Raw genomic sequence first — 14,482 nt, 5'->3', positions numbered from 1 at the left:
AGGTCAGTAGGTTGAAAAACAGAAAAACCTTGTGACCTCTCTAGAGGCCATATTTTTCACGAGATCTTCATGAAAATTAGTGAGAATGTTCACCTTGATGATATCTAGGTCAAGTTTAAAAGTGGGTCACGTGCCTTCAAAAACTAGGTCATTAGGTCAAATAATAGAAAAACCTTGTGACCTCTCTAGAGGTCATATTTTTCAATGGATCTTCATGAAAATTGGTCAGAATTTTTTATCTTGATGATATCTAGGTCACATATGCTCAAAAACTAGGTCACTTTGTCAAATAATAGAAATAACGACGTCATACTCAGTTCAACACTGGGTCATGTGGGGATAGGTGAGCGATTCAGGACCATCATGGTCCTCTTGTTATAATGAACTTGTCTATATTTTGATTTGGACAGAACTATTAACTGTTAAAAGGGGTGCTTACCAAATTAGATACTGACTAAATGGCGAACAGTGCAGACCATGATCAGCCTGCACATCTGTGCAGGCTGATCTTGGTCACCACTGGTCCCAAACGCAGAATGACTTGCTGCCAGCAGGCTTCTTCTTATGAACAGCTTGATTGAAGATCACCAATCTTCTTGGTTTACCGCCTTGATAGCCTAGTGGTAGAGCGTCTGCTTCAAGTGCAGGAGGTTGTGGGTTCGATCTTCGACTGCTTCATACCAAAGACATGAAAAAAAGGGGATCCGGACATTTGCCCCCCAGGACATTTGCCCCCCAATGAGAAAGTGGACTGCTGGACATTTGCCCCCCAGTTGAAATGGTAGATAGGACATTTGCCCCCCAGTGCTTATTTCTGAAATGGACATTTGCCCCACAATATTTTTGTCCCCTAGTGATTTTTTAGCTCACCTGTCACAAAGTGACAAGGTGAGCTTTTGTGATCGCATGGCGTCCGTCGTCCGTGCGTGCGTGCGTGCGTAAACTTTTGCTTGTGACCACTCTAGAGGTCACATTTTTCATGGGATCTTTATGAAAGTTGGTCAGAATGTTCATCTTGATGATATCTAGGTCAAGTTCGAAACTGGGTCATGTGCGGTCAAAAACTAGGTCAGTAGATCTAAAAATAGAAAAACCTTGTGACCTCTCTAGAGGCCATATTTTTCATGAGATCTTCATGAAAATTGGTCAGAATGTTCACCTTGATGATATCTAGGTCAAGTTCGAAACTGGGTTACGTGCGGTCAAAAACTAGGTCAGTAGGTCTAAAAATAAAAAAACCCTGTGACCTCTCTAGAGGCCATATTTCTCAATGGATCTTCATGAAAATTGGTCAGAATGTTCACCTTGATGATATCTAGGTCAAGTTCGAAACTGGGTCACGTCGGGTCAAAAACGAGGTCAGTAGATCTAAAAATAGAAAAACCTTGTGACCTCTCTAGAGGCCATATTTTTCATGATATCTTCATGAAAATTGGTGAGAATGTTCACCTTGATGATTTCTAGGTCGAGTTCGAAACTGGGTCACATGGGGTCAAAAACTAGGTCAGTAGGTCTAAAAATAGAAAAAGCTTGTGACCTCTCTAGAGGCAATATTTTTCATGAGATTTTCATGAAAATTAGTCAGAATGTTCACCTTGATGATATCTAAGTCGAGTTCGAAACTGGGTCACGTGGGATCAAAAACTAGGTCAGTAGGTCTAAAAATAGAAAAACCTTGTGACCTCTCTAGAGGCCATATTTCTCAATGGATCTTCATGAAAATTGGTCAGAATGTTCACCTTGATGATATCTGGGTCAAGTTTGAAACTTGGTCACGTGCGGTCAAAAACTAGGTCAGTTGGTCTGAAAATAGAAAAACTTTGTGACCTCTGTAGAGGCCATATTTTTCACGGGATCTTTATGAAAATTGGTGAGAATGTTCACCTTGATGATATCTAGGTCAGGTTCGAAACTTGGTCACGTGCGGTCAATAACTAGGTCAGTAGATCTAAAAATAGAAAAACCTTGTGACCTCTCTAGAGGCCAAATTTTTCAAGAGATCTTCATGAAAATTGGTCAGAATGTTCATCTTGATGATATCTAGGCCAAGTTCGAAACTAGGTCACGTGCGGTCAAAAACTAGGTCAGTAGGTCTAAAAATAGAAAAACCTTGTGATGTCTCTAGAGGCCATATTTCTCAATGGATCTTCATGAAAATTGGTGAGAATGTTCAGCTTGATGATATCTAGGTCAAATTCGTAACTGGGTCATGTGCGGTCAAAAACTAGGTCAGTAGGTCGAAAAATAGGAAAACCTTGAGACCTCTCTAGAGGCCATATTTTTCACGAGATCTTTATGAAAATTGGTGAGAATGTTCACCTTGATGATATCTAGGTCAAGTTTAAAAGTGGGTCACGTGCCTTCAAAAACTAGGTCATTAGGTCAAATAATAGAAAAACCTTGTGACCTCTCTAGAGGTCATATTTTTCAATGGATCTTCATGAAAATTGGTTAGAATTTTTTATCTTGATGATATCTAGGTCACATGTGCTCAAAAACTAGGTCACTTTGTCAAATAATAGAAATAACGACGTCATACTCAGTTCAACACTGGGTCATGTGGGGATAGGTGAGCGATTCAGGACCATCATGGTCGTCTTGTTAGGAACTTGGTAGAAGATAATTATCATATTGTAGATAACATTGTCTTTGTTTCTTACATATTTCTAGTAGATAATTGCCAAATTAACAAGTTTGAGTGTTAAAAACATTGCACAAATTAAAAAATTATAACACTGTTTGAGCACTTTTGTAACTCAATAATAGACTATTATTTACCTTAACACCTGAATGTAATTAACATATTCATCAAATTTTAACAATAAAATAACTTTTTTTTTACTGAAAATTGCCTTTTAGAGTAATTTTGATAATAAAATGACATAAATGACAGTATATCTACTGGCACATAGGACAAAAATATTGGGGGGCAAATGTCCATTCTAAAAATAAGAAGTGGGGGGCAAATGTCCTATCTGCCATTTCAACTGGGGGGGCAAATGTCCGGTAATACATTTTTTCATTGGGGGGCAAATGTCCTACAATCAAAAAAAAGGTACCAGTAGCTCCCTTGCTTGGCGCTCAGCATTAAAAGGGAAACTGGCCTCTTCTTTCATACCCTCGTGGCAATGGATTCCATGAGGAATGAGGTGTCGAGAGTAATTAATATAAGTTGTAGAACTTGCTTCACTATCGACCTAAAATAAATTATGTATAAACTAATCTTCTTGGTCAGTAGTAAGGTCAAAATGTTTTTTTCCAGAACATTTCTATACAGTCATATATTATGTTTATATCCACAAACTTATCTATAAGTTATATATTATGTTTATTTCTAGATGCATTTCGGTATAGTCATATCGTATGTTTATTTTCAAATACATTCCTGTACAGTCATATCATTACATTTCAATTTTCTGTATATTCATATCCAGTGTTTATTTCCAGATACATTTCCATACATTTTTTTACTGTATATTCATATCCAGTGTTTATTTCCAGATACATTTCCATACATTTTCTGTATATTCATATCCAGTGTTTATTTCCAGATGCATTTCCATACATTTTCTGTATAGTCATATCTAATGTTTATTTCCAGGTATGTTACTGTATGAAGTTGCATTTCATCTTTATTTCCAGATACATTCCTTACAGTCATATTTTATGTTTATTTCCAGGTCATATCTTGTTGATTTCCAGCCACAAGCCTATACAGTCATATCTTGTTTATTTCCAGCCACAAGTCTATACAGTCTTATCTTGTTTATTTCCAGCCACAAGTCTGTACAGTCATAAATGTTTATTTCCAGACACAGGTCTGTGCATTCATATCCTGTTGATTTCCAGAAACAAGTCTGTGCAGTCATACCTTGTTTATTTCCGAACACAAGTCTGTAAATCATATCTTGTTGATTTCAAGAAACAAGTCTGTACTGACATAAATTGTTTATTTCCAGACTTGAGTCTGTACAGTCAAATCTTGTTTATTTCGAACTACAAGTCTATATAGTCATATTTTGTTTATTTCCAGACATAAGCCTGTACAGTCATATCTTGTTTATTTCCAGACACAAGTCTATACAGTCATATCTTGTTTATTTCCAGACACAAGTCTATACAGTCATATCTTGTTTATTTCCAGACACAGGTCTATACAGTCATATCTTGTTTATTTCCAGACAAAAGTCTATACAGTCATATCTTGTTTATTTCCAGACACAAGTCTATACAGTCATATCTTGTTTATTTCCAGACACAAGTCTGTACAGTCATACCTGGTCTTTTTCCGGACACAAGTCTATACAGTCATATATCTTGTTTATTTCCCGATACAAGTCTATACAGTCATATCTTGTTTATTTCCAGACACAGGTCTATACAGTCATATCTTGTTTACTTCCAGACAAAAGTCTATACAGTCATATCTTGTTTATTTCCAGACACAAGTCTATACAGTCATATCTTGTTTATTCCCAGACACAAGTCTGTACAGTCATACCTCGTCTATTTCCGGACACAAGTCTATACAGTCATATATCTTGTTTATTTCCAGATACAAGTCTATACAGTCATATACCTTGTTTATTTCCGGACACAAGTCTATACAGTCATATATATTGTTTATTTCCAGGTACAGAGACTTTCCAACTGTAGACAGCTCCAAGCTACCTGTACATATCCGTAGACAATATTCCTGCAACTTTTTTGGGACCATTTACAAAAATTCATCACGAGAAACTTTAATGAAAATTTTAGAGGGAGATTTCTTCAGAGAAAAATGTTTGATCAAGGCTAGAAGACAGTAAGTGTAGGCTGAGGTTTATGAGTTGTCACAAGTGCTTGAAGCAGATTCAGTTATATTTGTGTCTGCTATTTTGGATGAAAGTTCTAGTGCCTTGATAGTGGCAAGAGCATAATTATAGTGTTACCTGTGTCCTTCATTCATATATCTGTGTGTGTGCATGCTTGCATATGTATAGAAAATCAGGTCCCTCAAAGAACTTTGTGGTACATGATAGGATTTAGAATTAAGTTGGTACAAGTTTTATATGACCAACATAACAAGATGATGTTTTGCACAGTTGTTTGCATTCCGTCCTGAACTTGGTAATTCATTTTGGAATTTCCAAATATCTTTGCACAAATTATAACCATAGATGATATGTCACAAGCAAGATCCATGTCTAAAGCTCAAAGGTCAAGGTCACAGTTTAAAACTAAACTTAAAACAGTCTATTTTAAAAGTACTATTAATCACAGAACTCACACTTTTTTGTCTGTACATTACATACTAGGGAGGATATGGAGGGGGTGAGCATTTGAACCTTTGGACACATTCTTTGTTTAATTGTCTTAGACCAAGTGTCTCATCTTAGATTTTCATGAAGTATGCCTTTCCTTGTTCTTTTTGTAGGAAGACTGCTTGTGTTGTTTTTTTTTCATATTATAAAGCTTGCAAGTCCTTACTCATACTGTGAGAACTGATTTGATTCTTAATTTGCCTTCCCTGTTTTTCACACCATTGAACCACAAAATATTTCTCAAATTTTGGCACTGGAAGTGATAATGGCAAAATTACTTGAAAACACACAGCCTATGTTTTATACCATAGCTTAGACTGTTAAATTGTCAACAAATTACGTTGCATGTTGAAGTCGTATTGTGGTGTTAGGTAACTTGAAGCATTAACACACTGCTGTTATATTTGAAAGATGATACAGAACCGACGTTCTAAGATTTAGCTCGACTATTTGAATATCAAAGCTGTCCGTGAGACAAATATTTTACATGTGAGCAGGTTACTCAGTTGCTCAGAAACTACTGTACAGATGTTTTCATACTCCCTTCGTATCATAAAATGACCTTTCTAGAAAAGTACCATAACTTGAGCTTACATTTTGTCACAACTATGTTCCTTTTTAACCTAGAAATTTGGTGAAAGTTTTGGATGTAAACGGGTTTCCTAAGGGTTTCCTAGAACGACTTGACCGGATGCTTTTAAATCTTACACAAATCTTCAGCATAATGACGTTACCTTACAGGACAGGTTTTTTTTTTTTAACTCTGACATACATTTAATGAATAGAAAAAATATAAAGCCCCATTAACTTAAAAAAAAGTTTGCTGAAAGATTTGCAAGTTAGTAATTTTCTCAGAAACTACTTTATATAAGTTTTTGATATCATGAGATGACATCAAAGAGGTTTTAAACTCAGGCTTGCTTGCTGCTTTATAAAGGTTTCTCAGGCACTGTAATGGACTGAATGCTTTCAAACTCTCCACAAATCGTGTTCACCCTGAGCCAGCTTCCAAAATTCTGACTTTCATTTTCTGTATTATGTCCCATCTTAGGTAGCAGGGTACACTTCGAATTTTGGCCCCTGTCAATATTTGTTATAATTAGAACTTCGTGATTTTGGATGTCTGTAAATTAAGGTGAGAGATAATGATTGTTAATTCTTTAGAAAATTTATACACATGTAAAATTCTGATGTCAGTTGTAAAACTAACTGCTGGTAGCTTTGTATGAATCAGTGAGGCACCTTTTCGAGGAAAATTCAAATCATGGAAGGGTTCTGTGCTTTTTGATTGATACTTAGGAACATTTTCGCTATTTTGTGAAAAAACGAGCTGGATGGGCCCCCATTCCGTTTATATCCTGAAGTTCAGTAAGGACTATTAAATTGAGAAATGCAATAAAATTGGGCATTGTTCTTGCAGTGGGATCATTGCAGCCTGTTCAAAAAGTGCAAAATTGATGATTTTGGCATGATATTTTTCATGGATGGTGTAAAACTTTCGTTTTGATAACTTTCTTTATTCTTGTATGAGAATCCTGATCTTGCTATTAATTAAAAGCACAAAACATGCATGCAATTTATAAAATGGCCACACTGATTCTGCTGATAAGGGAAGTGCAATATTGCGACTCGTGACATGTAAGACTGTCCGTGCCCAAAATTTTCGAATCTAAGTGTACCCTGCTACCTTAAGTTAAAGACTTTGGGAAGGCTAAGTTGTGTTAGATATTATCTAAGAGAGGTAACTCAGTGTTGATTTCACCTTTTAATTTTGACAGAATTATCTTCAGGACAATTATGGAAGAAGTCCATTCGGCATGAATGTAACATACTAATTTTGTTATTATCAAAACTTGTAAAGATGACATTTATTTCAGGTGGTTGCCCCTGGAGACAGACGAGACAAGGGAGCAGTTCATACAAGCATTATCTCAGAGCGATCTCACACTAAACCCGGTTGGTGTAAACACGGAGTGCTACAGAATATACGAGGCTATTACCTATGGTTCCATTCCAGTTGTGGAGGACATCATGACCCCTGGCAATTGTGGGAAATCTAAAAACTCAAATACATTTCCTTTGCGTCTGCTCAAAGAAATGGATGCACCAATTATTTATATCAAAGACTGGTCAGAATTGACTAAAATTTTAGAAAATGAGAAAAAGTTGAGACATAGTGAAGTAGTGAAAAGGAGGAGAAATATATTGCTATGGTATGAAAGTTTTAAATCTAAAATGCGACAAAAACTGATTGGAGCTATTAACAGACATTTCTTTGGCCTAAACAGATAATGTTAATAGAAGTTAGATTTATTTAGTTTTATTTTTGTAATAAAATCTCAGTTAAATGTGATTCAAGTTTGTACAAGAGTTTGTATATTGAAAATCTCTCATCTATACTCAAAACCGAGTCAGTCTGTATGTGATTATTTTATAGTTTACTTTATTTATTAATATTTTTATTTTAATTCATAAATTCTATAAAATAAAACTAAAAAACACTGGGTTTCAAGTTCGGTAAGTAAGGTTGTAAGTAATTTAAATAAAACTCATTCATGTGACTTGTAATTTGATTTGATTTAGAGATAGATAATTTGATTGTAAGTTATAGCTATTTTTATTTTACTTATCTCATCAAGGTGCTGTTATCATTACAATGATTGTCATGCTTGCTTGTAAATTCAGTATTTCTCTAACGTATCTAGGCATATGTACACTTAACACATTTGTTTCCTTGGAAAAGCAACAATACAGAGGGTTTATTATAAGAATTAAATATCCTTCAAGTGGTGAACACTAGATGCAGTATTTTCATGAATGGCACAATTGCCTATTATAGACGAAGTGAATTCGGCTCATGAATGGCACAATTGCCTATTATAGACGAAGTGAATTCGGCTAACGTCTCCTATACTTTAAACAGCATTAAAGTGTTTTCATATTAGTGTAATGCCAAGATTATGTAAAGGCTATCTTTCACTTCCATGTGATAAATATGTTCTATGTGCTTGATGGTATATGTGATGAATACGTATTTTTCATAACATAGGTATCTTTTTGGCTCACCTTAGCCAAAAGCTCATGGTGAGCTTTTGTGACCACTCAGTGTCCATCGTCAGTCATGCGTCCGTCAACATTTTCTAAAAAAATCTTCTTGAAAACCACTGGGCAGAATTACACCAAACTTAAATGGTCCTTGGGTGGTCCCCTTTCAAAATCGTTCATAGAATTTAATTCCATGCAGAATTCTGGTTGCCATGGCAACCAAAAGGAAAAACTTTAAAAATCTTCTTGTTCAAAACCGAAAGGCATAGAGCCTTGATATTTGTCATATGAACCATCTTATGGTCCTCTATCAAGATTATTCAAATTGTGCCTCTTGGGTGAAAAGAGGCCCCACCCCGGGGGTCAGAAGTTTTACATAGACTTATATAGTAGACGTGCAGGCTGATCTTGGTCTGCACTGGTCGCAAAGGCAGAATAATATTAACATGCCGCCAGCAGGCTAAAGGTTAAATAGTATTGAAAGTCTTATGAATGTTTCTAATATTGCCTACCATTATAATTCAGTAAACCAATGTAAAACAAGAAATAAGAAGTTACAAACCTTTCAGCTCCTCATCAATAATACAAATAAAAGGTCATTACCCTGAATCAAGTGTTAGAGAATAGCATTCTGTGATAGCTATACAGAACTGCCATTCCTTATACAGTTATATGCCAATGTTTAATATAAGAGAAAATTAAGACAGGAAAATGTATTATCTTTCTGAATATGTAATTTTTATGAATGCTGGTGAAATAAAAAAAATTGCAGTAGTGTTTACAAAAATTAGAAGATTAAAGATGATCAAGAAAACACATTGCTATTAGTTTCGAATTGCGCATTTTTATTAGAAACGTACGACAAATTATGAAAATTTCTTCATCATAATAATACTACATTTAAAGATACTGGGTAACTGTAATTAACGTGATTATGTCTCCCACCACACAGTGGTGTGGGAGACATATTGATTTACTCCTGTCTGTGTGTGTCTGTCTGTCTGTCACAAAGCTTGTCTGCACTCTTAACATTTCTCATCCGATCTTCACCAAACTTGAACAAAATATGTTTGCCAATAAGTCCTCGGCCAAGTTCGATAACTAGCCAGATTTGCCCAGGCACTTGGGAATTATGGCCTTCGAAACTTGCGTTTGATAATCAAAGCACTGAAAGTCTGATAAGGCAGTTTAGGTCTTGGTGCTTGGTTGACTCATATACTACTATTCAGATGATTAGGCAGTTGTGGGAGACGTGCGCTTTTCTCAAAAGCAGCTCTAGCTGATTACATGTTTTTCAGTGAATTACCAAAATACTAGAGTGAAATATATTTGATATTTTCAGTGAAGAATATCAAATATATTTTTTCACTGGTAAGAAATTATAAAATGGGTAAATTTTGTTAAGACATGAAATAAAAAGAAAATTTGTTCGTTTTAAATGTAAGATCAAAATATCTTCCATGCATGAACACCATATCTTACATTTTCACTTATGGCTTTGCCACTCATGAAAATATTACATCTGGTGATCAATCGTGAAAGATATTACAATCTTACAGTGAAACAAACAAATATCCTTTATATGGTCTTCCTCCAAATATACAGATATATGTGTATATGTAAAAAAAATGAATTCATTGAAAACATTGAAAGTTGTTTTTAGGAGAAATGTTTCAAATTGCATTTTATTTAATTGAGACTTTCTGACTCGAGAGGCAATTTTTTATACATTTTTTGTCAGTGAAATAGTACAAGACTGATCGAATTCACTTTTAATTCAACAGTAAAATACATAGTTTTAAATTAATGAATGTCTGTTCTTGAGAGATTTTTGTATAAGATGTATATTCATCTGACAGGAATATGCTGAGAGCCAAGTGCCAAACAGTTGTAACTAAGTATACAGAATAGTTACCTATTGCTTGATAAGGTGTCCGCAGCTCAGCTAGGACTTTGTGGGGTTTGAACCACACTATTTCACAACTACATACCTCATAGGACACCAGCACTGGATATGTAGGACCAACACATGAAAATGTCATAATTAATGTTATTATTTGGTGATTATTATTTATATGAGCCACACCATGAGAAAACAAACATAGTGCATTTGCGACCAACGCAGATGCGCAGGCTAGTCTGGATCCATGCTGGTCGCAAACGCACTATGTTGGTTTTCTCATGGCGTGGCTCATATTATATTTCTGTTTTGTTAATTTTTGTTCTATAAGTATCTTTTACAGACTTAGATTTTTATACTTTGTGTTCAAGGTTGTGACTTTTATGGAATATGAATTATAATATGCATGTTTTACGGGTTGAGATGAATTTAAAACTTCTTGATAAATTTACATCAGATTCCAAAAATATCAAAATTTAGAATAGACTTGCCCTCTCTTGAAGAATTTGTGTAAATTACTGTTTTGTGACTCATTAGCCATTAAACACATATTGTATGGCATTGAGGTCCATACACATGTTTATAGGCTTGAAAATGAAGCCAAAAATCTTTAATGATTCGTAATTATGTCCTTTTCTGTCTCGCTGTCCAGTAAATTGCATATTGACCTAGATGTCATGTGATACTTGTTATATTATACAAAATAGATATTGTGTTTTATCATACTGTTTAAGGTATGGAGAAGTTTTTATTTCTCCACCTTGGATTGTAGAACTGGTTCTATCTTTTTATGAAGGCTTCAACAATCATAAAATAAAATCATAATAGTCATACTTATGACAATCTTCATAATGATGCTGAAAATAGCATCTGTGTCACTTTTTGGATTTGGAATTTACCAACTTCAGGATACTTTGGCATAATAGTTTAATGCCATTGCTTGGTATTTTCCACGAGTGCAGGAAATTGTTTTACTTTATTATTTTGTCTTCATGTCATTTGCTGTAAACTGTTAGATAATCAGATATATTCATTCATTCTTAATTGAATGGTCTTCCACTCTGTTATTGGTAGTGACTGGTTTGATTTCACTTAATGTTAGTTGTTGTAACATGTTAGTATTAAAAGACTAGTTGTACTGTTTTCACAGTTATTGATCTGGCTCTATATTCACAAAACATTTTTAGTCTCAGCTGAGTTTTAGACTGAAAATGTGTTAGCTAATTTTACTAGAACATGTATATTTAGTTTGATTCATATGTATATATTTAGTTACACTTAGCTTGGAGGAAGAGTAGGTATATTGTTTGGCTGATGTCAGTCTGTCTATCTGTCTGTTTGTAGATTACCTGTATTGTTTTGGGGTCATGAGGTCACAGGAACCTTGTGGTTTCTGATCAATAATAGAAGATTGCTTTGGCCTATGACTATTAAATTGTACTGCACGTTTGTCTATGGTCATTGTAATTGGGTCATCAAGTCTAAGGTCAATGTTACAGCATACCTGAGACTGAAAATAATACACATAAGTACCCCCTGACCACCATAGGTGATAGTGGGTGGGGAGAGGAGCTTATGTTCTTTACAGTTAAGTTCTTTACTTGGTTTTAAAGTCAGTAATAGTGCTGGTTATAGAAAATAGTATCAGATTGTATATGTAGTTATGAATCCACTGTATAGGGGTTTAGGAAATGCACCAAATAGGTAGGATACATGGCCTGTAGGGAAATGCACCTTTGATAGACCTCACAGCAGGTTACCCCTCCTATGATTTAAATTAAACACATGCATTACATGGTAGATATACAACAATGTAAAATTTTTATTAAAAAAACCATAGATTGGCTATATCTAAGTGTATCATTATTCTTAAGTGTGGAATGAAACAGCAGGAATGAAACTGAATCATACAAACATAGTGAATGTAAAATACCTTCCAGTCTTAAATAATGGTAGAATTTAGAAACTGTGCATCTCTTTTTAAGTAAAATCTTACCTGCATAATACTATGGTCAGTTTTAATTTTATACAGATAGTTACAAAATGATGGAGGAGGTGACAGGGTCATCATCTGCCATTAAAATCTGGAAGGGTGATAAAGAATTGTCCAAATGTAGCATCTGAAACAGAATAATGCTTCATTTATGGTTTAGAATTAGAAATTTCCTGTTTTTATGTTCATAATTTGAGCCATGCCATGAGAAAACCGACATAGTGGGTTTGCGACCAGCATGGATCCAGACCAGCCTGCGCATCCGCACAGTCTGGTCAGGATCCATGCTGTTCGCTTTTAAAGCCTATTGGAATTGGAGTAACTGTTAGTGAACAGCATGGATCCTGACCAGACTGAGCTGATGCGCAGGCTGGTCTGGATCCATGCTGGTCGCAAACCCACTATGTTGGTTTTCTCATGGCACGGCTCATTTTCATTTCTTTGCTACTTTTACAATAATGTTGTTGTATTACAGTTTGTGTTGTTCAAGTTTTGTTTATGTATTATATAGTTATTTATAGTTTAGTTTTTAGTACAAGACAGTCTTTCACATCGTATGTAGTTCATTTCACATTATGATTGTATTGTTGTTGATTTTTAATGAAATTGATTATGGAATAATCTTTCTAGCAGAAATAGGTTTCATATTTTTCATGGGTAAATTGCCATATCAGTATACAAGATGAAAATAAAAGTTGAACATACACAGTGTTTGCGATTTTTATTTTGTGTAAGCCAGTGGGGATCATTAGTCAGTTTCTACCCTTGATTATGTCCGAGAATTAACTTGGTCCTTCCTCTGTTTTTAGCCCACCATCATCAGATGGTGGGCTATTCAAATTACTCTGCGTCCGTGGTCCGTCGTCCTTCCGTCCATTAACAACTTCTCGTTATCGCATCTCCTTAGAAACTACTGGAGGGGATGTTGACCAAACTTTGTCAGAATGATGTATTGGTACCCTAGTTGTGTCCCTCTGAAAATCAGACTGGTTCAACAATTTTTGAGTGAGTTATGGCCCTTTGTTTATTTTTATAATTTACATAGATTTATATAGGGGAAAACTTTGGAAATCTTCTTGTCTAAAACCACAGAGCCTAGGGCTTTGATATTTAGTATGTAGCATCATCTAGTGGTCCTCTACCAAGCCGTTTCAAATTATTTCCCTAGGGTCAAATATGGCCCCGCCCCGGGGGTCACATGGTTTATATAGACTTATATAGTGAAAAACCTCTTGTCCAAAACCACAGGGCCTAGAGCTTTGATATTTTGTATGTGACATCATCTAGTGGTCTTCTACTAAGACTGTTCAAATTATTCCCCTAGGGTCAAATATGGCCCAGCCCTGGAGGTCATATGGTTTATATAGACTTATTTCGGGAAAAACTTTGAAAATCTTCTTTTCCAAACCACAAAGCCTAGGACTTTGATATTTGTAATGTAGCATTATCTAGTGGTTCTCTACCAAGTTTGTTCAAATTATCCCCCTAAGGTCAAATATGGCCCCACATGGTTCATTTAGACTTATATAGGGAAAAGCTTTTAAAATCTTCTTGTCAATAACCTATAACATTCAAATTTGGACCACATGTTATGTTTTGAGTGGCAAGATGAACCTTGACATGAGTTGATCTTGATTTTGATCTAGTGACCTACCTTCACATTTCCGTAGCTACAGCCTTCAAATTTGGACCACATGCATAGATTTTTGCACTGAAAAAAAAGCTTTGACCTTGACATTGACCTAGTGACCTACTTTCACATTTTTGAAGGTACAGGCTCAAATGTGGACCACATGCATAGTTTTGTGTTCAGAAATGAAATTTGACCTTGATTTTGACCTAGTGACCTACTTTCACATTTCTCAAGCTACAGCCTTCAAATTTGGACGCTATGCGTAGTTTTGTGCACCGAAAAAAACTTTGACCTTGACATTGACCAAGTGACCTACTTTCATATTTTTGAAGGTACAGGCTTCAAATTTGGACCACATACATAGTTTTGTGGTCCGAAATGAAATTTGACCTTAAGATTGACCTAGTGACCTACTTTCGCATTTCTGAAGCTACATGATTCAAATTTGGACCACTTGCATATTTTTGTTTTCTGAATTGAAAATTGACATTGATTTTTACCTAGTATCTACTTTCACATTTCTCGAGCTACAGCCTCCAAATTTGGAGCACATTTATAGTTTTGTATACCGAAATGAACTTTGACCTTGACATTGATCTAGTGACCTA

General features: G+C 35.2%; 1 protein-coding gene across 1 annotated transcript in view; it reads left to right on the top strand.

Moving 5' to 3' along the window:
- Positions 1 to 12,945, top strand: part of LOC123529023 (ribitol-5-phosphate xylosyltransferase 1-like) — a 74,571-nt gene extending 61,626 nt beyond the window's left edge. The window contains exons 4-5 of the mRNA XM_053521473.1: positions 4,634 to 4,804; positions 7,181 to 12,945. Of these exons, the coding sequence (XP_053377448.1) occupies positions 4,634 to 4,804; positions 7,181 to 7,595 (586 nt within the window). The 3' untranslated portion in view covers positions 7,596 to 12,945. The remainder of the gene's footprint in view (positions 1 to 4,633; positions 4,805 to 7,180) is intronic.
- The last annotated feature ends 1,537 nt before the right edge of the window (positions 12,946 to 14,482 follow it).

The sequence above is a fragment of the Mercenaria mercenaria genome, chromosome 13, assembly GCF_021730395.1.
Source record: "Mercenaria mercenaria strain notata chromosome 13, MADL_Memer_1, whole genome shotgun sequence".
NCBI lineage: Eukaryota > Metazoa > Mollusca > Bivalvia > Venerida > Veneridae > Mercenaria > Mercenaria mercenaria.
This window is presented reverse-complemented; position numbering and strand designations above follow the sequence as displayed.